Source organism: Cebus imitator, unplaced genomic scaffold (assembly GCF_001604975.1).
Source record: "Cebus imitator isolate Cc_AM_T3 unplaced genomic scaffold, Cebus_imitator-1.0 Scaffold279, whole genome shotgun sequence".
Classification (NCBI taxonomy): domain Eukaryota; kingdom Metazoa; phylum Chordata; class Mammalia; order Primates; family Cebidae; genus Cebus; species Cebus imitator.
The window spans coordinates 5,057,268-5,079,497 of NW_016107594.1; the positions used below are offsets into that span (position 1 = coordinate 5,057,268).

The 22,230-nt window shown below is 41.7% G+C and overlaps 1 protein-coding gene across 1 annotated transcript in view; it reads left to right on the forward strand.

Annotated features, from left to right (window-relative positions):
- Positions 1-694: 694 nt before the first annotated feature.
- The window catches only part of LOC108284436 (testis development related protein), a 48,851-nt gene continuing 27,315 nt past the window's right edge, over positions 695-22,230 (forward strand). The window contains exon 1 of the mRNA XM_017501150.1: positions 695-959. Coding sequence (XP_017356639.1) covers positions 852-959 — 108 coding nt within the window. The 5' untranslated portion in view covers positions 695-851. The remainder of the gene's footprint in view (positions 960-22,230) is intronic.

Below are 22,230 nucleotides of genomic sequence, written 5' to 3' on the forward strand. Positions count from 1 at the left end.
TCCCTCAGCCTGGCCGCGGCCTCAGCGGCAGGGGCGCGCAGGCGCACTGCGCCTCTCGACCGTTGCGGTGACCCAGCTGACGTGGCCACGCCCTCCGGCCGGGGTCCGGGACCCGGGTGGGGGAGGGGGCAGCCCGGGAGTGAGTGGGCTCGGGGGGAGGAGGGAATCTGGGGGGGCCAGGTGAGGGCTCGGGGGTGGAGGAGGACCCGGGGAACCCGGGAGAGGGCAGGGCCAGGAGCTTGGTGGAGGCTCAGGGTGGGGGGTTCCCGGGTGAGGAAGCAGCTAGGGACAGGTGGGTGGGGGCCAAGGTGGGAGGAACCAGGTGACGGGGTAGCCTGAGGTGAGGAGGTCATTCAGAAGAGCAGTGAGGGGCGAGGGTCTCGCCGGGGCGGTGGCAGGGGCCACACTGGGAGGAGGGGCCTGGTGGACCTGCCCGGGGGCATGCGATTCGGAGCCGGGGCGAAATTGGGGGCGGGTCTAGTCCTGAGGAGGTTTTAGGGGTGGGCCTGGTCCTGGGGCGGGTTTGGGGCGGGCCTGGGGGAGGTTTGGGGGTGGGTCTGGTCCTGGGGAGGGTTTAGTGCGGGCCTGGTTTTGGGGAGGGTTTGGGGGCGGGACTTGTTCTGGGGAGGGCTCGGGGGCGGGTCTGGTTCTGGGGAAGGTTGGGGGACTAGCCGGGCTGGGGAGGGTTTGGGGCGGGCCTGGTTCTGGGGGCGCCCCGCCCGCCGCCCGGCCCCGCCCGGCCCACTGGGCCCGCGTCCCGCAGGAGCCGCAGGCAGAGCGTCCGGCGGCCGGGAGGGACTGGGATCCACAGCCAGACGCACGGACGCAGGGACGCCGGAGCCCGCCCGAGCATGTGGAAGCTGGGCCGGGGCCGGGTGCTGCTGGACGAGCCCCCCGAGGATGAGGACGGCCTGCGGTGGGGACCGCCACAGGCCGCCGCCGCCGCCGCCCAGGCGCAGGTGAGAGGGGGAGCGCAGGTGGGGGGTGCGGGTAGGCCGGGGGCGCGCAGGTGAGGCCGGGGAAGAGCAGGTGGGGGGCGCGCAGGTGGAGGTGCGGGTAGGTGGCGGCACAGTTTGGGCGCGCAGGTGAGGTTGGGGCTGCGTAGCTCCGGGGTGCGACCCGCTGGGTGCCTGAGTGCGTAGTGGGAGAACTTGACCCGAGACTGGTCCGGGGCTGAGTTGCCGCTGTGGTCCGCGTGGACGCCCTCGCCGAGTTACTGGCCAGGGCTGCCGAAGTCCTCGCCGCTGGCGGGGTGCCCCAGTGCCCCTCACGCGTGTTACTTGGGGGGCGCAGTCCCAGGCGAGCGGGGACGCGGGGCGCGCACCCCGCAGCGTGGGCGTCGTGGGCCCCGTGGGTCCCATGGGCCTGGGAGGCGGAGGTCCACACCGGGTGCTCGCGTCCCTGGCGGAGCTGGCCGAGAAGGCCTGAATCATTGCGCGCCCGGACGGCCTCCTCGTGGACGCTAAGCAGCTTTGAACGACCGCAGCTCAATGTTAAGTGGGCTAAGTGTTTGTTTGCATAACAAGTGTTTTCGTAAATCCTTGGTTTTTCTGAAGGAATCTGGCAGAAGTCACTTATACTGAAAACTGAAAGGCCTTTGCCTGACGAGTGTGGAGATATGTTTGGTATGTCTAGAATTTTTTAATTAAAAGGGCTCCCAGGTGGGCCCTGTGTGCCTTACATGTGGGCATCCCACCCCCGCTCCCGTTTTCCTAGTGCAGTGCTCCTTTTCATGTACGTGAAATTCAGGTCAGAAATCAAGCTTTTCTTTCTTTCTTTTTTAAATGAGGGTCATAAAATATCTTTTTCTGTTAAACATTTGGCATCTTCTTCCTGATGCCATTAAGGTCGAATGGAAGCTAAGGCTTTGTATCTTTTTTCTGGGGACTTGGAAATAGTTTCTGAGCAGAAGAGTTTTTCTTAGGGACTGGAGTTGTTTCTTCTTGGTAGACATTTCCTATATAAGTTAAATTCCGTTCCCAACTCTTGGAAAATGGAGTTGATTATGTTAAACGTTTAAATATGGTTACTATCTGAACTTGTCTTTGAGAAATAGTGCTTATCGACCCCCCCTTTTTTTTTTAATTTCAAAATGCTACGGTTACTCTAAACAGCCGCTCTCTTGAATGTAATGATGAGAATTTATATGTGGCCATAGAGTTAACTGCAGAAGCTATAACTAATGTTGTTCAAAGATGAGCCGTATTATTTATTGTTTCTGGATAGAGCCTTGAGAATGTTAAACTGAGCCTTCTTGTGTTCTCCCGTTTCTCTTAATGAATCCTTAAACCCACTTTTTTCTCTTAATGAATCTTTAAGCCCACTTTTTTCTCTTAATGAATCCTTAAAACCACTTTTTTCTCTTAACTTTTTATTTTTAAATTTTATTTTGAGACAGGGTCTTGCCTACTAGGCTGGAGTGCAGTGGCGCAGGCTGTCTACAGCCTGGGCTCAAGCGATTCTCCCCCCTCAGCCTCTGGAATAGCTGGGCCTACAGGTGCACACCACCTCACCTGGCTAATAAAAAAAACAATAAACGTTTTTGTGGAGATGGGGTTTTGTTATGTTATCCAGGCAGATCTTGAACTCCTGGGCTCAAGTGATCTGCCCGCCTCAGCCTCCCAAAGTGCTGGGATCACAGGTGTGAGCTACTAGGCCTGGCCATAAGTTCTTATTTTGAAAAATTTCTAACATACAGAAAAGTAGAATAGGAGATTGAACATCCTCATATACTCCACCTAGATTCAATCACTGGCAGCGCCTACTTAAAGCTCCTTTTCTGATTTTCTGTTTATACAATTGTCGTCTGTACTTCTAAAGTGTGTGTGTGCGGAGGGGGGGGACTTTAATAGACTTTATTTTTCAGGCCAGGTGTGGTAGCTTAAACCTGTGATCCCAGTACTTTGGGAGGCTGAGGCGGGTAAATCACTTGAGCCCAGAAGTTCGAGATCTGCCTGGACAACATAACAAGACCTCATCTCCACAGGAACTTTTTTTTTTAAGTTAGCAAATTTGAGGAGAAAGTACAGAGAGTTCTCATGGATCTCTGGTCCCCCACTATCAACACCCCCCACAGAGTGGTGCGTTTGTTACAATCCGTGGACCTACACAGGGCTCATGGTTCTCACCTGGGAGGGCTCGCTCAGTGTTGTGCACCCTTTGGTATGTGTACTGACTGTGTCCACCATTAGAGGAGTTTTGTTGCCCTAGAGACCTTCTGTGTGTCCTCCCTCCCCGGAAACCCTGGCAACCACTGATCTTTGTACTGTCCCCATAATTTGTTTTCCAGAATGTCATTTGGTTGCATTCACTCAGTGTGTAGCCTTTTCAGGTTCGCTTCTCTCATTTAGAAAGATATATTTCAGGTTCCTTCATGTCTTTTCATGGCTTGTAACTCATTTCTTTCTAGCGCTGAATGGTACTCCACTGTCTGGATGTACCACAGTTTATCTCTTCACCCTATGGGGACATGTTGGTTACTTTCACGCAACCAACATCAGTTTATTCATGTACCTGCTGTAAGCATCAGGTGCTGGTTTTTGTGTGAATGTAAGTTTTCAACTTACTTAGGTAAATACCTAGGAGTGTGATTGCTGGATTGCATGATGAGAGTGTTTATAAGAAACTGCCAAACTGTCTTCCAAAGTGGCTGCACCAGTTTGCACTCTCACGGGCCATGAATGAGAATTCCTGTTGCTGTACATCCTTGTCAGCATTTGGTGCTGTCAGTATCTAGATTTTGTCTATCCTAGTAGGTGTGTGGTGGTGTCTCCTTGTCTTGAATTGCATTTCCTTGATGATGAATGTATTGAGCATCTTTCAGATGCATACTTGTCATCTGTGTTTCTTTTTTCGTGAGATGTCTGTTCAGATCTTTTGCCCCATTTTTAAATTAGATGGTTTGATTTCTCATTGTTGAGTTTTAAGAGTTCTTTGTATGTTTTGGCTAATAGTCCTTTATATGTATGTGTTTTACAAAGATTTTCTCTCTGTCTGTGGCTTGACTTCACATTCTTTTGACAGTGTCTTTTTCAGAGCAGAAGTTTTTAATTTCCATGAAGCTTCATTTATGAATTCTTTCTTTCATGGCTGTGCCTTTGGTGTTATATTTAAAAAATCATCACTGTACCCAAGATTTTCTCAGTTATCTGCTAGTTGTGAATTTTGACTGTGGTTTTTATGTTACGTCATTAAGGGTATCTGAAGTTTGTGTTGAAAAAACATTGCTGTGTAAAAATAGAGAAAATGTGTGTTGTCACAGGTTAGTCATTCTAAATTTAATTTCTTCAAGAGGACTGATCTTTTTGGAAAAGCTAACTTGTCTTAGAATTAAATTTTAAAATTCTATCATAAGATAGAATTTTAATTCTATCATATTAAATTTTAAAATTCTATTCATATTCTTTGAAAAGTCTGTCATAAAACTTCTGCCTGTAAAATTTTGAAGTTGAGGGAAGTAGGAATTAATATGCAAATAGGATTTAATGAATCTGTTAAATTCACTGTCATATTAGAAATTCTCAATTCTGTTTCATTCTTAGTCTTTTGTCCTACCCTCCAAATTTTTCAGTCAGTGTGATTTTGAACGTGCAGGTTGAGAGCACATTCTGCCTGATTCTAGAAAGGCATTCTGTTTGCAATCATACTTGTCTTGTTGCCTTTCTTGAAAATCAGGTTACACAGCTATTTTTTTTTTTAAGTGAAAAAGTAGATAATGTTAGGTTCTAATAGATTTGAAATGTGAAGCGTTCAAAATTACTTGGACTTAAAGGACACTTAACTATTACTAAAATAATTTTAACATTTTAGAAACTAAATTTCTGAGCATCTGTTTAGGCTCTTGGCCTTTTTTTGGTCATAAGTACACTTTTGTATTAAAATATAACCATGATATTTATGAGGAGAATCATTCACTGCAGTCCTTCAACAAGGAGACACAAGTTTTAATGAATCTAATATTACTTTTAAAAAAAACTGCTAATGAATTTGGTAAAATATTTCTTGAGATTAAGTGTTAGGCCTTAAATTCTTCCCTCTTTCTAATGGGAAACATTGTTAAACTCTTTTGTGTATCTGTCCATAAGCCTTTATGCAGATACATAGTGTATGTTCAGAAACAAAGATTTGCTGTCTCACTATTCACATTTTTCTGTACCTTGAGTCGTTTCCTTCATAATATGTGTCTCATGGAGTGCTTCCTGTTCCAGCACTGCCAGCTGGAAAAAATCCATTTTAAGGCTGTGTGACATTAAATGATATTAAATTGCTGTGACAAAATTTATTTCATTGGGCCTTTTATGATGTATATAAAGGCTGCTGAGCCATTTTTTAACCTGTGCCCCTCAAAGTTTTATGCAAATAGTAGATAAAGAAGTGCAGAGACCTGTTCAGCATGGATAGATGGTTTAGACGGGTCTAACGTGGACAGTGTAGACGAGTTCATCTGTTGCCACTAAACTGGATTGCATAGGGATTTGGCTAGCCTTAACTAACGGCTTTCTAAACAAAACTCAGAGAATCTTTGACATATGTTCAGTTAAAAATTTAAAAGGCTTAGACATATTCTGTAGACCTTGCAAAGAAAAAAAGGGAGAAAGAAATCAAGGAGTATTTCAGGTGTTTTAAAATCATGCTTGGAAATGAGAAGACCCAAGGAATAGTGAACCTTAGTTTAGATGACACAAAGTCACTCTTGTATGGCACTGAGAAGCTCTGTGACATGTGCTTTAGTGGTATCTGGGAAGAAAGGAGTGGAATAAATGCAATAGATGGTATTGATTAGCACTCTCAATTCCAGAAAAGGCCTGATGTTCTACTGGAGGGCAGGTTTGTGGGGAGGCAGAGGCCTTTCTCTCCTTGTCTGTATAGCTAACATTTTGTTAACTGTTTTCCATTATTTCTCTTTAAAAATAAAAGCAAATATTCACTGTTTTCTTATGCAGACATTAACCTGAAGTAAACGCCTTCACACCTGTCTTTTCCCACTTGCAATAAGTGGTAGCCCTTATCAATACATGAAGAACTTCATCCTTCTTTCATGTGTATTTGTGTGTGAAATGTTGAACAGTCATCTTAGTTCATTCAGGCCACTGTAACAGAATAGGATAAACTGGGCAGATTCAACAACAAACATTTATTTCCCCAGTTCCGGAGGCTGGAAGTCTAAGATTAGGGTGCTTCTTTCTTGGTAAGGGGCTGCTTCCTGGTTTGCAGAGGGTGTTGCTTTCACACTGCCTCCTCCTAAGGCAAAGGGAGCTCTAGCTTCTTACTCCCATATTAGGACACTCATCTCATCATGGGGGCCCCACTCTCGGCCTCATCTCACCCTGATCGCCTCTCAGATACCACCTGCAGATGCCATCACATGAGGGGATGTGAGTTCTGGGGACACAGACATTCAGTTCACAGCAGTTGCATTTCCTTACATGGTTATACAGGTTTTTAAATACAGATTTAAAAGACTAGTTCCCTATTGATGCCTTTAGGGGGCCATTTCTAGTCTTTTTCTATTACAGGCCTGAAGCATAGTCATTTCACATGTCTAGAAGTGGAGTCGTCCGGCATGCATTTGTGGTTTTGATGGATGTTTCCAAATTGCTCTCCTAAAGAGGCCGTCCTGGTTTACATTCCAGCTAGCAGCATATGCAAATATTTCTCACCACACTCTTACCAGTGTGATGTGATGCTTATGTCTTCAAGAGTTTAGATCGGATGGGGAGAAAAGTTACATCTTAATGTGATTTTAATTTGCCTTTCTCTTATTGATATTCAGTAGCTTCTTATATGTTTACAAGCCCACTAAAGACTCTAAAGACTTCTCCATCAATCCAGTTACCGTGTCACTGAATGTATGAAACTCTAGTCAAGATAACTGTATTTGCATGAAAATATGGTCAGGTAGTTTAGGTTTGGACTTGGTTTCTGGTGAGCCTTGATTGGATCTACACCCTATCTCTGCCTTTTGTTAAGCCACTTGACCTAGCCAAGCTTCAGTTTTGTTTTTTTAGTTGTAAAATTTGGATAAGTAGAGCTATCACTAGTGTTTAATGAGGCTGTGCTTAGCCCCTGTTGAATAAGCCTTAGATATGAGTTGGTGCCACCATCTGACACATGGAGAAACTGGGCGCAAAGTGGGAGGGGCCGGGAAGGCCACACGGCTGCTGACAGACTCTCCCTGACCCAGCTTTAGTCAGGACCTCGCCTTTGTTCTGCCCAGCCTCAGGAGAAGTCCCTGCAGTGAGAACCTCGCTGGATGTCTGATTGAGTTCCTGATCCCCAGGCCTTGAGGCCTGAGTGCTTGGCCCACCTGTAGCAAGAATCCCCCACCCTGGAAATGTTCTCTTGGTCACTTCCCATCCCAAGGCCCCTTTGTGGTTGGCTGCACATCACAGCTGTCTTTGCCTGTCGGGATCTAAACCAGACTTTTCTACCCTATTGAGATAGCTTTGATTGAATCTCCCTGTTTTAACAATGCTGCAGGAGCTTTATCAGTAGTGAAATGTTGCAGACATTTTGTTTTAGAAACAAAACCTCTTCGCAACCCAGAAAACTTAACAATATTGGAAGAGGAAGAAAATAATTTTATTATGAAGTAGTAGTTAGCTAGGATGTGACATATCACAGGCACAGACTGTGAAGATGAAAGAAATTTGTCTTTTATATAGCCAAGTAGATGCAACCCATCTTATTCATGTTTTCAAGACAAAATTGCCAACCTGATCCTATCTTTACGGGGAGGCAGGGTTTGCAACTTGGAGGCAGGTGGCAGCTGAAGTTAGTTAGGCCCATCTCTTCTGGGAAATGTCCTGTTCTGTTTTAGGTGTTGTGAGACTGATAGGAGGCTAATTTAGCATTCAACCTTAAAGGAGTCCTAATTCTCAAACCCTGGCAAATTCTTGTTTACTCGCCTAATGAAGACTTCTAAAAACCTTGTGGTCCCTATGGCCAGCATGTGCAAACCAGACTGTCCTGCCCCTGGGTTGAAATGAAATAGGGAAAACTAAATGAAATCATCCATCTCCAGCCCTTAATAATTTTCTCTGGCAGACACACTAAAAGAAGAAAGAGTAGGTCTTGTTATTAAAAAATAGAAATAGTGGGCCAGGCGTGGTGGCTCACGCCTGTAATCTCAGCACTTTGGGAGGCCGAGGCGGGTGGATCACGAGGTCAAGAGATCGAGACCATCCTGGTCAACATGGTGAAACCCTGTATCTACTAAAAATACAAAAAATCAGCTGGGTATGGTGGCGCATGCCTGTAATCCCAGCTACTCAGGAGGCTGAGGCAGGAGAATTGCCTGAACCCAGGAGGCGGTGATTGCAGTGAGCTGAGATCGCACCATTGCACTCCAGCCTGGATAACAAGAGCTAAACTCCATCTCAAAAAAAAAAAAAAAAATAGAAATAGTGTCTTTTACTGACTTAGGATTTGACCTTCTGGTATCCCTTGCTCTAGACAGTGGGTTGCGGTGCAGGCAGGAAGGTCTGGGACAGCCGCATTTGAGCACTTCTTGTATGACAGGCATTTGGACAGCACAAGCCTCTCTGGAATGCTGTCTCATTCTAGGCTGAATGCTCACTGCTGTATCCCTAAGGCCAGGAAGGGAGCCAGGCCCATGTGGGGCTCAGCAGTGCCTGTGAGAGGAGTGTACCTGGTGTGGGGTTTCCACCTTACGGCACCCGATGGGAGCTGCACAATTGAGTCAGGGCAGGAACTCCGGAGTCTGGAGGGGGAGCAGGAATTCTCCAGCCTTAGGGGAGTTGATCTCCATGCAGATTCATTCTTGAGTAAACAGATATATGTAGGGGTAGTCTAATTGGGCTCTCATATGAGCTGAGTCAGATATTCAGTCAGCAGAGTACTTTAGTCAAATCTACGTGGGTGATTACTTGAGAGGAAGCAGGAAGGGTCAGTTATCATATTATAGAAGGGAAGGAGGATCCTGGGTGCTGCTTATGAGCTCCGGATTCAGCTGGCTCTTCTTTATCGATGCTTGGGGAGCTCCTGCCTGTGGAACAGCATGGTGCTTTTGTCCACTGAAATATGGCAAACATTTTCTAGTGACCACATTAAAAAGTTGTAATGCAATATTTTAAATTTGGTATATTCAGCATATTATATCAATAGTTAATATAAAATTTATTACTGAGATCCTTTACATTTTGTTCATACTCAGTCTGAAATCTGTATTTTACATTTAGCAGCAAAAGATATTAATATGTATCAAATTGGATGCTAAATTTTCTTCAGAAATACTTGACCAGTATTTAGAGTTTATAAAATGTGTAGCTGAAAAAGTAGGTTACTTTATCTCAGTTGTTTCAAACATACTTAAAAGTTTTCCATAACTGAAATGGAATGTTTTTAAATTGAAATTTGAATAATGAAAAACTCACTTCTACTAGCCCTATTTCAGGTCCTCAGTAGCTGTTTTTAGTGAATGCAAACTGATTTGGAAAGCACAGCACTAGAATCTTCTTCCAGACTCAGATCAGCTCACTAAAGACGGTGGTGGATTCTTTTACTTGCTTGGGCCTGTGAAACTCCTCAAGCAATTAGCTAGGTAAATTCCAGGTGTCTTGACTGTATCTTTTTAGTAAGCCACCAAAGGGCAGAATGATGAGGGACTAAGTATCTGCCTCCCAGGCCCTAGCATATTACTCTGTATAATGTTCACCTGTAAATGTTAGTAATAGGTTGAAATTTTTATTCCTGAGAGTTTAAAACCCTAATTGATAAGATGTACTTTCATTGGTTTTTGCTAGAGCTTAAGGTGGCATGACTTAGAATGTCTAAAAGCTGCCATTCTTACCACATTTGAGTTACGCTGTGGGTTTCACTATGTGAGTCAATCAGTGTCTTAAAAACCGAATGTTACTGAACGTGGAGCCTAGCTTGCTGAGCCAGGGCTGGTGGGCCCACCTCACTATACTCAGATCTGCCTCAGGTGGACACTTGTCCATACGATGGGAGACACTGCAGTTTGTCTTCTGCTTTTTCTAGATCACCAGTTGGCAGGAATGGGCAACTTGGCTTTATGCCTGCATTTGGGGAGTGGTTGTACGTTTAGGGCTTGTCAGCCTTGCCTCAGGAATTAAAAGCCAAAGACTGAAGCTCAGGAGGGTTTTACCTGTTATTTCAGAGTGAGTAGAATGCAGACCACAGACCAGGGACACTTTCTTTTGTCTTTCTGTATGCTCAGAGCAGGGAAGTTGTTTTACGTTCGTTTTATCTGATCCTCCACCTCGCCTTAGTTGGGGTTCTGTCTTGGTGCTGTACATAACCAGGCAAACCACAGTTTCTGCTTTGGGCATCTCGTGGGGGCTGCTGTGAGGGAAAACTGCCTGCCCTCACATTGGGTTTGTTTAGAAAGGGAGGGACCCATGAGCTAGGGTGGTGCAGCCTCTCCCAAAGACTTGGGAACCAGGCAAGTGTGTGCGCAACCCTCAGACAAGTTTGAATCTAAGGAGAGGTCCTGTTATTTATTAGCAGTTAGTAAGTGTGCTATTAATAAAAGCACATTTATTAATATCTTGAAAAAAGCCACATCTGCTCTAGGTGTGGCTTTTTTCAAGATAATAATAAATGTGTATTAAAACCATGATGTAGCTTTATAATCTTTCAGATGGAAGTACAATATTCTTTACAAAAACATTATAAATGAAGTGGCAGATACTAGTTCCAGCGTTTGAAAGATAACTTGCATCCTTTTATGATGGCTGCTGTTGTGTGCAGAGAGAAATGCTTTTTACTCAGAGTGTGTTGTTTTGTTTTTAGTCAGAGCGCATCTTGGTTTAGAGGATGGAATCCTGGATGATGATACTGATGCTTGCCATGTGCTGGGCACTAGAGTGAGTGCTTTATAGCTGTTGCAGCTTCTCACAATAGCCCAAAAAGTGGTTACAGTTCATCTTCATTATTTGTGGATTCCATATTTGCAAATTCAGCTACTTGATAAAATTTATTTGTAATCTCCAAATCATTACTCACACTGCCTTCAAAGTTGTCCACAGACTTGCAGAGAGCAAACACTTGCCACCCAGCAAGTTCCTTCCCTGCTGAGGCATGTATCCTTCGTGCAGTCTATTGAGAGCTACCTTATTTTCACATTTTTGTGCTTGCTTTATCATAACATTTCACTGTTTATCATAGTCCACAAGTGTAGTGCTGTAGTGCTGTCTGGTGTTCCCAAGCACAAGAAGGCTTGGCGCTCCCTACGGAGGCAGTACCTGTGTTAGAGATGGCTCAGGCATGAGTTACAGGGCTGGTAGCTGAGAGTCTGGTGTGAGTGAATCCACAGCAGGTATTAAATCAAAACAAGGTCATGCATTGATTGTTGATGGAAAGTTGTTACCAGGGGCTTGCAGGAACCCTGGCCTTGTGTTTTTCCTAACAGCAATAATTCAGTATTTGCTAATTGACTGTTTGTGGCCCTTTATACAACATAACTACTGTGAATGAGATTAAATTATATTTTACATTCCAGGAACTTAGAGAAGTTAAATTACTTGTGTAAAGTTGTAACCTTGTAAATTATGTGTGTTGGCAGCCACCAGTAGGAATTTGAATCCAAGTGTCTCTGGGTTTATATTCTTTGTTGCATTATTTCTCTTACCTTATATGTTATGATGAATTTGTGATACCACTTTTCTTCATTTTCCAAATATTCTTTTTTTATATTAAAAAATAACTAGAGCTTCAACAATCAGTGCCTTTTGAACGCACTGATAAAATGTGTTTTGGCGCAAATTCCAGTACAGTAAACATGACGGTATACTTTTAATTTTTGCCATGCTTGAGTTTTATATTAATGAGTTTCTTGGTAGAAGTCTTAATATTGGAGATAAATAGTTCTCTGGAAAATTAGCAAGTGAGAAGCACTAGAACATTGTGAGAGAAGAGAACCGGTGTACATCCACCTACCCTCTAGGATTTGTGACACCGTTGAACACCTGACTGCTCTCCTGGACTTATGAGAAAAAGAAATATATACCATGTCTTTTGTTTATTTGTTTTGTTCTGCTATAGCCGAAAACTGTATCACAGCCCTTTTTACTTACAGTCAGGGGAGGGGGACAGAAAATGAAGCAGTTGAAGTGACACAGGAGGGCAGTACAGGGGAGAACTGGAAAATCCCATTAAGGAGTATAGGCTTCATTTGTTAGCTTAATACTGAAGAATTCAGAGTAACAGCTTGGTTGTATTTTGTAAAGATTACCTGTCTAAGGAGGAGGGGTTGGTGGCAAGATGCCCATGAAACAGCTCGGGTTCTAGTGGGGGAGGTCAGCTGTGACATGAGAACCTGAGTTCCACATGGAGGATTTGTCAGGACCGATAGGAAAAGGTGAGTCTGCCAAAGAGTCCTGATGAGAGTTGGTGCCTTTGGATGTGAAGATGAAGGCAGAAGAGCAGCTGCAGCTAAGAGTTTTGAGCTAGGGTGGTCAGGAGAAGGGTATGCCCTAAGAGTCCCAGGGAAGTCCCTGATGGTCTGGCTGTGGGAGCAGCCCAGTGAGGCTGCTGATGGATGTGCTGGCTTTGAAATGACATCTGCTGTTCAGAGTTGAGGGTCCCAGCAGTGATATGGGGTGGGAAGGGAGAGGCTTACATGCTTCTAGCTTGGGGCACTGTACAAAATGTAATGAGAATCTCATTCTCTATTTCAGAACTCATAATTTGGTTGATAAGTGGTTGAGACCAGGAAGAAGAAGGGAGACAGCATGGTGCTGGAAAAGCCTCTCTCAAATGGTCTGGAGGCAGGAATGGGTTCCAGTGCTGTTACTGGTTTTGGGACTTTGGGACAAATGAGTTCCTCTCTCTAGACTTCCTGTTTAAGTGAGGGCTCTAGAGCAGGAGTCAGCAAACTTTTCGTGTAAAGGAACAGATAGTAACTGTTGTGGGCTTTGTGGGCCCTGCAGTCTGTCAGAACCACTCAGCTCTTCAGTTGCAGGCGAAAACAGCCATAGGCAACATATAAATGAACGGATGTGGCTATGTTCCAGGATAACTTTATTTACAAACACAGGCCGTTATTTACTGACCCTTGGTTTAGACTAAAGGATCTTTGAAATCTCTTCTGCCTGTAAGGTAACTTAATTCATTAGTTTGTGATACATAATTTGTTGTGATTTAGGGTAAAAATAGGAAGTCTTAATGCTAAACTCAGAAATAAATAACATTGTCATGAAGCTCACTTATTTTCTTCCTGAGCGTCCATTTTATTAGCTAGTGTGCATGTGTATAGTTTTAAGTGCTTTTGCATAAATGGTCTTATTTGGTCCTTATCCTATGATAAAATGAATGAGATTGTATTCAAGGAGAAGACATTTAGAACATTCTGTGATTGTATTCATGATCTTTACCCTATCAGTATAGAAGCTAGAAGAGCTGGATCGTATTTCTGTAGACAGAAAGAACTGTGTGATGGGTTCATCACCTTGCTAGGGAGCCTAGGAGCTAACATGTGCCCTTCTGAGACAGAATGTGTAGATTTCCCCCAATTGCAGTTTTCAGTGAGTACATGGCTGCCCCATGGTCCAAAGTCCCAGCATCCTTCACCCTGCAAGGCTCATAAGTGAGTGCTGGCTACCACATGTGAGGACACGCAACACGGGCATCTTCCTGGACGTGCCCTGCCACCTCTCTTTCCCCTTCACAGAGATTAGTAGATGTGGTGCACTCTCTTTCACCCTATGGATGCGGGCAGTTTCCAGAGATGGCAGAGGAGTAAGAAGCAAGAACCAGGATTTCTGATACTGTTGAACACCTGACTGCTTTCCTGGACTTAGGAGAAAAAGAAATATTTACCATGTCTTTTGTTTGTTTTCTTCTGCTATAGCAGCAAACTGTATCACAGCCAGGAGACTTTATTACACAACGATTACAGAGGCCCACTGTTTGTCAGAGTGCTGCCTGAAATCCCCTCATTCCTGTCCCAATTTCTTAAACTGAAAAATATTAGGTTGAAATAATATCTGGTGTGATTTAATGTTTCCTTGTAACTACTGACATCTCCTTTTGCTATTCTTTGCCACATATTTGGCTATGGTTAATACCAAGCTTGTTGACTGAAGATGATTAATATTTCTTTTTAAAATAAAATTGTTTTATAGTGAGGATGTTTTAAAAAATGAAGTTTTGTCCCCACAGTATAACGCAGACAATTAGTTTGATGTGGGAATAGCTTATGCCAATAAATTTTATAGCGAAAAGACAGTCTGTAACTGTGATTAAGGATGGCATCCTCATGCCTTTTCATTTTTTGTCATACATAAAAACATGTGTCCTTATGTGTGGTTTCTTCTGACACCAACCAATTCTTCGGTACCAACTGGGTGTCCTACAATTCAGTTTCCTTCTGACTTTCCCTATCCAGAATTAGCACAGACCCTATGGATTAAGGACTCATTCCCATAAGACTGCACCCACTTCAAATGCCAGATACCAGTGGGTACCCTATTGACCATAAGTCTCTTATGTCACTCCACATAAAATGTATGAGGTCAGCACAATGGTGGAGTGGAAAGCCCCAGACCTTGTTCCCCAACAGGTTTTGACTGGCAACAATATACAGTTCAAAAGGATGTATGAGAATTACAGAAACCAGTTAAGAAGTCACAGTACATCAGGCAAGCTCAAAGCCAAGAACAGCTACATTGAAATGGGGGGGAAAAAGTCATGTAATTTCACGTGCTATAGCCTTTACCAGAAGGTGGCACAGCTTGGCATGATTGGTAGTAAACACCCAACCCTCCACCAGGTAGGAAAGTAAAGAATGGAATGTAAGTCCAACATTCTGTATTTTGGGGGGCAGCCTGATGGACTGACTGGTTTCTGTCTCTCCTGGCTCAGTGCCGACCGGGAACTGGCATACTTTGAATGCCTAGGGGCTTCAGAGAAAAAAGGAGTTCACTAGGTTTTTGTAGCAGTGATGTCGATGGAAGTCAGGACAACTCAGCACAGTCAGGAGAGAGCATGTGGTTTTTGGCTTATCCATTGGGCAGGAATGATAAGAATGGAAAGTGCTTTCAACATTCTGGCTTTTCAGGGGGCTGCCCAAGAGACTGGTTCCTCTTATGCCTGAGTCAGAGCGCTGATAGAACCAGCATGTGTTGGATGTCTGGTGGCTGCTGAGAAGAAGTGAGAGCTCTGCAGCCTGTTGCTCTGCCAGACAACTTGCAGTGCCACAAACACCAGAGGATCGAGAGATTACAAGCAACTGAAAAGAAACTGGCAGACCTCTCTAACTGGGACATTACATGTACAAGTCCAGAGAAGATTCATCCCCAGAAAAGGTTTGAGAGGGCCCAGAATCTCTAGCTGAGCTGATTGGGGAAGGGCTTCCCATGTACCAAGCCAGTCCATAAAGACCGGGAGAGGTGCCTGTTTTTTCAAATGCTCCCCCAAAAATTGGGTCTTGTTTTTATGTTTCATGAAAAACATGAAAAAAAAATTGGGCCATGTTTTTCTGTTTCTTCCTGTGTCTCATTGCGAGAAAAAAATAATGAGACATAGGAAGAAACAGAAAAACATGGCCCAATTCATGGAACAAAATCTCCAGAATTTGACCCTAGAGAAATAGAGATATATAAATTATCTTACAAATAATTCAAACTGATCATCTTAAAGAAGCTCAATGTGCTGTTAGAGAACAGAGATAGTCTACTAAATGAAATCAGGAAAAAATACAATAACCAAATAAGAATATCAACAACAAGATAGGAACTATAAAAAAAAAACCAAATTCTGGATCTGAGAAATAACTGAATTGAAAAATTAAGGATTCCAAAGCAGACCCATTCATGCAGAAAAAAGAATCAGCAAACTCAGCAGATCATTGAAATTGATCAAATCAGAGGAAAAAAAAATGAATGAAAAGTAAAGTCTAAGGGACTTTATGGTACAGCATTGAGTGGACCAATATACTGATTATAGAAGCCCCAAAAGGAGAAGAGAGAGAAGGGAGTGGAGAGCCTTTTTGAATAAATAGTGGTGCAAAACATCTGAAATATGAAGAAGAAAATGGACATCCAGATTCAAGAATCTAAGATGAAACCAAAGAAAGGGTAAAAAAGCCCACACTGAGAAAGATTTTAATCAAATTTTCAAAAGTCAATGGTAGAGAAATTTGAGAGAAGAAAGAGAAAAGTGACTTTTCATATAACAAGGGAGCTCCTATAAGATTAACAGCAGGTTTATCAGCAGAAACATTACAATCTAAAGGGAGTGGGGTGATACAGTTAAAGTGTTGTTAAAAAAGAAAAAAATATGTCTAGACATACCGCGCTGAATGCACCCAATCTTGCCTGATCTTGGAAGCTAAGCAGGGTTGGGCCTGGTTAGTACTTGAATGGGAAAAAAGAAAAAAATACACACAGCCAGCCAAGAACACTGTACGTAGCTGGCAAAACCATCCTTTAAAAATGAAGAAGAAATAAAGACCTTTCCAGCTAAACAAAAGCCGAAGAAGTTCATCACTGCAAGATCTACCTTTTTTTTTTTTTTTTAAGCAGTTGTCAAATGATCCTTTACTGAAATATTTTCCTCTGTACTTAACTAGTTGGGCATTTCACATCACCACTGTTGGTGTCATCTATGATGTCACGAGAGTGACAGTCATCAACATTACAGCCCACAGACTGGGCAGTCCCCAGGATCTCTTTAATGGTTCCAGAGAGTTCTCTGGCTAAAGATTGGTGCCGCATCTGTTGACCAATGTTGACAATCTCATTGAAAGTGACATTCCTGCTGTGTTTCTGTCTCTTGGTGATTGCTTGAGGGCTTTGATGATCAGGGCAGAGGCAGAAGGCACCACCTCATTCTGGGCCTGACTGTTCTGAATAGTCAGTATCACTGTTCCTCAGGCCCTTGCAGTCACCCATTGCCTTGGCAGTGTCATCACCAACCTCTTTTGGAGACAGACCCAGGGGGCTGATCTTGGGGGCCAGTGCAGAAGTGGCACCGACTTCACCTCCAGTGCACCTCAGGTATACAATTTTGATCTCGTTAGGGTCGAACTTCGGTGGCTTGGTGGAGGTGACTGGTGTCCGATGAACCCGGATTCAGGATGACTGAAGAAAGTTGCACCTTGGCCTCTTTTGAGCCGAAAGCCAAAAGCAGATCTACTTTATAAGAAATGCTAAAGGTATTCTTTGAAGTTGAAGTAAAAGAATACTAAGAAGCAGTATGAAAGCATGTGAAAAAACACTCTGGTAAGGGGAAATAAGTGGACAAAAACAGAATCCTGTAATATTGTAATGGTGGCAAGTAAATCACTTTTAATTCAGGTATAGAATTAGATAAAAGCATAAAAATAACTATAAAACTATGTTGATAGATAAAAATATAAAAGATAAATGATTTGGTTTTTTAAATTTTATAATTTTCATGGGATCATAGGTGTATATATTTAGGGGGTGTGATGGTTAATACTGAGTGTCAACTTGATTGGATTGAAGATGCAAAATATTGATCCTGGGTGTGCCTGTGAGGGTGTTGCCAAGAGAGGTTAACATTTCAGTCAGTGGACCGGGAAAGGTAAACTCACCCTTAATCTGGGTGGGCACTACTTAATCAGCTGTCAGCGTAGCCAGGATATAAAGCAGACAGAAAAACATGAAAAGCCTAGACTGGCTTAGCCTCCCAGCCTCCATCTTTCTCCTGTGCTGGATGCTTCCTGCCCTTGAACATCGCACTCCAAGTTCTTCAGCTTTGGGATTTGGATTGGCTTCCTTGCTCCTCAGCTTGCAGACAGCCTATTGTGGGACCTTGTGATTGTATGAGTTAATACTAAATAAACTCCCCTTTATATGTATAGCTATCCTATTAGTTCTATCCCTCTAGAGAACCCTGACTAATACAGGAGATCCATGAGATTTTGATATAGGCGTATAGTACATAATAATCATATCAGGGTAAATGAGGTATTCTTCAGTTTACGCATTTATCCTTTGTGTTACAAACAATCCAATTATACTCTTAGTTATTTTTAAAAGTACAGTTATAATTGTTGATTATAGTCATCCTGTTGTGCTACTATATACTATATCTTATTCTAGCTATGTTTTTGTACCCATTAATCATGCCTCCTTCTCCACTAGCTCCGCCCCCCAGCACAAGCCTTCCCAGCCTCTGGTAACCATCTTTCTACACTCTGTCTCCATGAATTCAGTTTTAATTTTTAGCTCCCACAGTTAGGTGAGAACATATGAAGTTTGTCTTTCTTTGCCTGGCTTATGTTATTTCACTTAACATAATGACCTCCAGTTCCATTCATGTCGTTGCACATTACAGGATCTCATTCTTTTTATGGCTGAATAGTATTCCGTTGTGTACATGTACCAAATTTTCTTCATCCATTTATCTGTTGATGGATACTTAGGTTGCTTCCAAATCTTGGCCATTGTGAACAGTGCTGCAGTGTACATTGGAAGTGCAGATAACTCTTTGATAAACTGATTTCCCTTCTTTTGGGTGTATACCTAGCAGTGGGATTGCTGGATCCTGTGGTAGTTCTATTTTTAGTGTTTTAAGTAACCTCCAAACTGTTCTCTGTAGTGGCTGTACTATTTTACATTCCTCCCAACAGTGTGCAAGGGTTTCCATTTACCCACATCCTCACCAGCATTTGTTATTGCCTGTCTTTTGCATAAAAGCCATTTTAACTGATGTGAGTGATACCTCATTGTAGTTTGACTTGTATTTCTCTGATGTTCACTAATGTTGAGCACCTTTTCATATACCATTTGCCATTTGTATGTCTTCTTTGGAAAATGTCCACTCAGGTCTTGTGTCCATTTTTAAATTGGATTATTAGGCTTTTTCCTATAGACTTGTTTGAGTACCTTTTATATTGTGATTCTTAATCCCTTGTCAGATGGGTTGTTTACAGATAATTTTTCCCATTCTGTGGGTTGTCTTTTCATTTCTTGATTGCTTTCTTTGGTCTACAGAGGTTTTTTAATTTGATGTGATCTTGTTCATCCAGTTTTGCTTTGGTTACTTGTGCTCGTGGGGTATTACTCAATAAATCTTTGTCCAGTCCAATGTCCTGAAGAGTTTCCCTCATGTCTTCTTTTAGTAGTTTAATAGTCTGAGGTCTTAGATTTAAGTCTTTAATCCATTTTCATTTAATTTTTTTTATATGGTGAGAAATAGGACTCTAGTTTCATTCTTCTGCATATGGATATCCAGTTTTCCCAGAACCATTTATTGAGGAGACTGTCCTTTTCCCAATGTATGTTCTTGGTACCTTTGTAAAAAATGAGTTCACCTTAGATGTATGGATTTATTTCTGGGTTCTCTGTTCTCTTTCATTGGCCTATGTGTCTGTTTTTATGCCAGTACCATGTGGTTTTGGTTACTGTAGCTCTGTTCGTATAATTTGAAGTCAGGTAATATGATTCCTCCAGTTTTGTTCTTTTTGCTCAGGATAGCTTTGGCTATTCTGGGTCTTTTGTAATTCCATATACATTTTAGGATTGTTTTTTCTATTTCTGTGAATAATGTCATTGGTATGATAGGGATTACCCTGAATCTATAGATTGCTTTGGGTAATATGGACATTTTAACAATATTGACTCTTCCAATCCATGAACATGAAATGTCTACATTTTCTTGTGTCCTTTTCAATTTCTTGTGTCAGTGTTTTATAGTTTTCATTGTAGAGATTTTTTACTTCTTTGGTTCAGTTACTTCTTAGGTATTTAATTTTATTTGTCCTTTTTTATTTTTTTTCAGATTGCCTGCTTTTTGGTGTATAGAAATATAAGTGTTTTTGGTCTGTTGATTTTGAATTTGTTTATTAGTTTTAATAGCTTTTTGGTGGGGTCTCTCTAACTTGTGGCCTCAAGCCATTCTCCCATCTCAGCCTCCCAAAGTGCTAGGATTAACAGGCATGAGCCACTGTGCCTGGCCTATTTGGTTGAGTATTTAGGTTTTTCCAAGTATAAGATCATATCTGCAAACAAGGATTGTTTGATTTCTTCCTTTTTAGTTTGGATGCCTTTTATGACTCTCTCTTATCTGATTGCTTTAGCTAGGACTTCCAGTTCTGTGTTGAATAACAGTGGTAAAAGTGGGCATGCTTGTGATGTTCCAGATTTGAGAGCAAAGAATTTCATTTTTCCCTTCAGTATGAAACTAGCTGTGAGTCTGTTGCATATGGCTGTTATTATGTGGAGTTATGTTTCTTTTATACCCAGTTTTTTTAGCATTCTTATTAAGAGTTGTTGAATTTTATCAAGTGCTTTTTCAGCATCAGTCTAAATGATCATATGGTTTCTGTTCTTCATTGTGTTGCTATGATATATCACATTGATTGATTTACAAATGTTGAGCCATCCTTACATCTCAGCGATAAAAATATCGTAATGAATGATCTTTTAATATGTTGTTGAATTTGATGTGCCAGTATATAGTTGAGAATTTTTACATCTGTATTCATCAAGGATATTGGCTTTTGGTTTTCTCTTTTTGATATGTCTTAGTCTGGTTTTGATATCAGGGTAATAATAGCCTTGTAGAATAGGTTTGGACCGATTCTCTCCTCTATTTTTCAGAATAGTTTGAGTACGATTGCTACTACTATTCCTTTAAATGTTAGGTAGAATTCTGCAGTGAAGCCATTGGGTCTTGGGCTTTTCTTTGCTGGAATTCTTTTTATTCTGACTTTGATCTTGTTGTTACTGGTCTGTTCAGGTTTTGGATTTCTTCATGACTCAAACTTCATAGGTTGTATGTATCTATTTCTTCTAGATTTTCCAATTTATTGGCATATAGTTGCTCATAGTGGCCTCTAGTTAGCTTTTGAATTTCTGCAGTATTTGTTGTATCCATGCCCACCTAATTTTTCTATTTTTAGTAAAGATAGGGTTTTACTATGTTGGCCAGGCTGGTCTTGAACTCCTGACCTCAAGTGGTCTGCCCGTGTCAGCCTACCAAAGTGCTGGATTTACAGATGTGAGCCATTATGCCCAGCCTCTAGTTTTTTTTTAAAATGCACCATTGGGTTATTTGAAGTTTTTCCACTTTTTTGATGTAGATGCTTATAACTATAAACTTGCCTCTTTCTACTGCTTTCACTCTATCCAATAGGTTTTGGTGTGTTGTTTCTATTAGCATTTGTTTTGAGAAAATTTTCAATTTCCTTATTTCTTCATGGACCTACTGCTCATTTAGGAGCCTATCGTTTAATTTCCTTGTGTTTATACATATTCCACACTTTCTCTTGTTAATGATTTCTAGTTTGTTTCATTGTACTCAGAGAAGATACTTGATATAATTTTAATTAAAAAATTTTTTTAAGACTTGTTTTCTGGCCTAACGTATGGTTTATCCTTGAGAATGATCTATGTGCTGATTAGAAGACTGTGTTTTGGGCAGCCATTGGATGAAACGTTCTGTAAATATCTGTTAGGTCCGTTTGTTTTATAGTGCAGATTAAGTCTGATATTTCTTTGTTGATTTTTTGCCTGGATGATCTGTCCAGTGCTGAAAATGGGGTGTTGAAGCCTCCAGCTTTTATTGTATTGGGGTCTTTCTCTCTCTCTAATATTTGCTTTATATATATGGGTGCTTAAGTGTTGGACGCATATATATATTTACAACAGTTAACATTCTTTTGCTGAATTTACCCCTTGATCATTATTTAATGACCTACTTTGTCTCTTATAGTTTTTGACTTGAAATTTATTTTGTCTGATATAAGCATAGCTACTCCTTCCCTTTTTTGGTTTTCATTTGCATGGAATATCTTTTTCCATCCCCTTATTTTCTGTTTATGTGTCTTTATAGGGGAAGTATATTTCTTATAGGCAGTAGATCATTGGATTTTGTTTTTTTAATCCATTCAGCCACTCTGTCTTTTGATTGAAGAGTTTAGTCCATTTACATTGTGTTGTTATTGATAAATAATGACTTACTCCTGCCATTTTATTTGTTTTCTGGTTGTTTTGTGGTCTTTTCTTCTTTTCTTCCTTCCTGTTTTCCTATTGGTGATTTTCTCTTGTGGTATGTTTTAATTTCTTTCTTTTTATTTTTTGTGTATCCATTGTATGTTTTTTGATTTGACGTTACCATGAGACTTGCAAATAATATAACCCATTATTGTAAACTGATGACAGTTTAACACACTGCATTAAAAAACGAGCAAAAACAAAAAAGTTGTTATTTTTAATTGGTTCATCATTTACAGACTAAACTACATAAGATATGAGTACTTTACACACTACAATA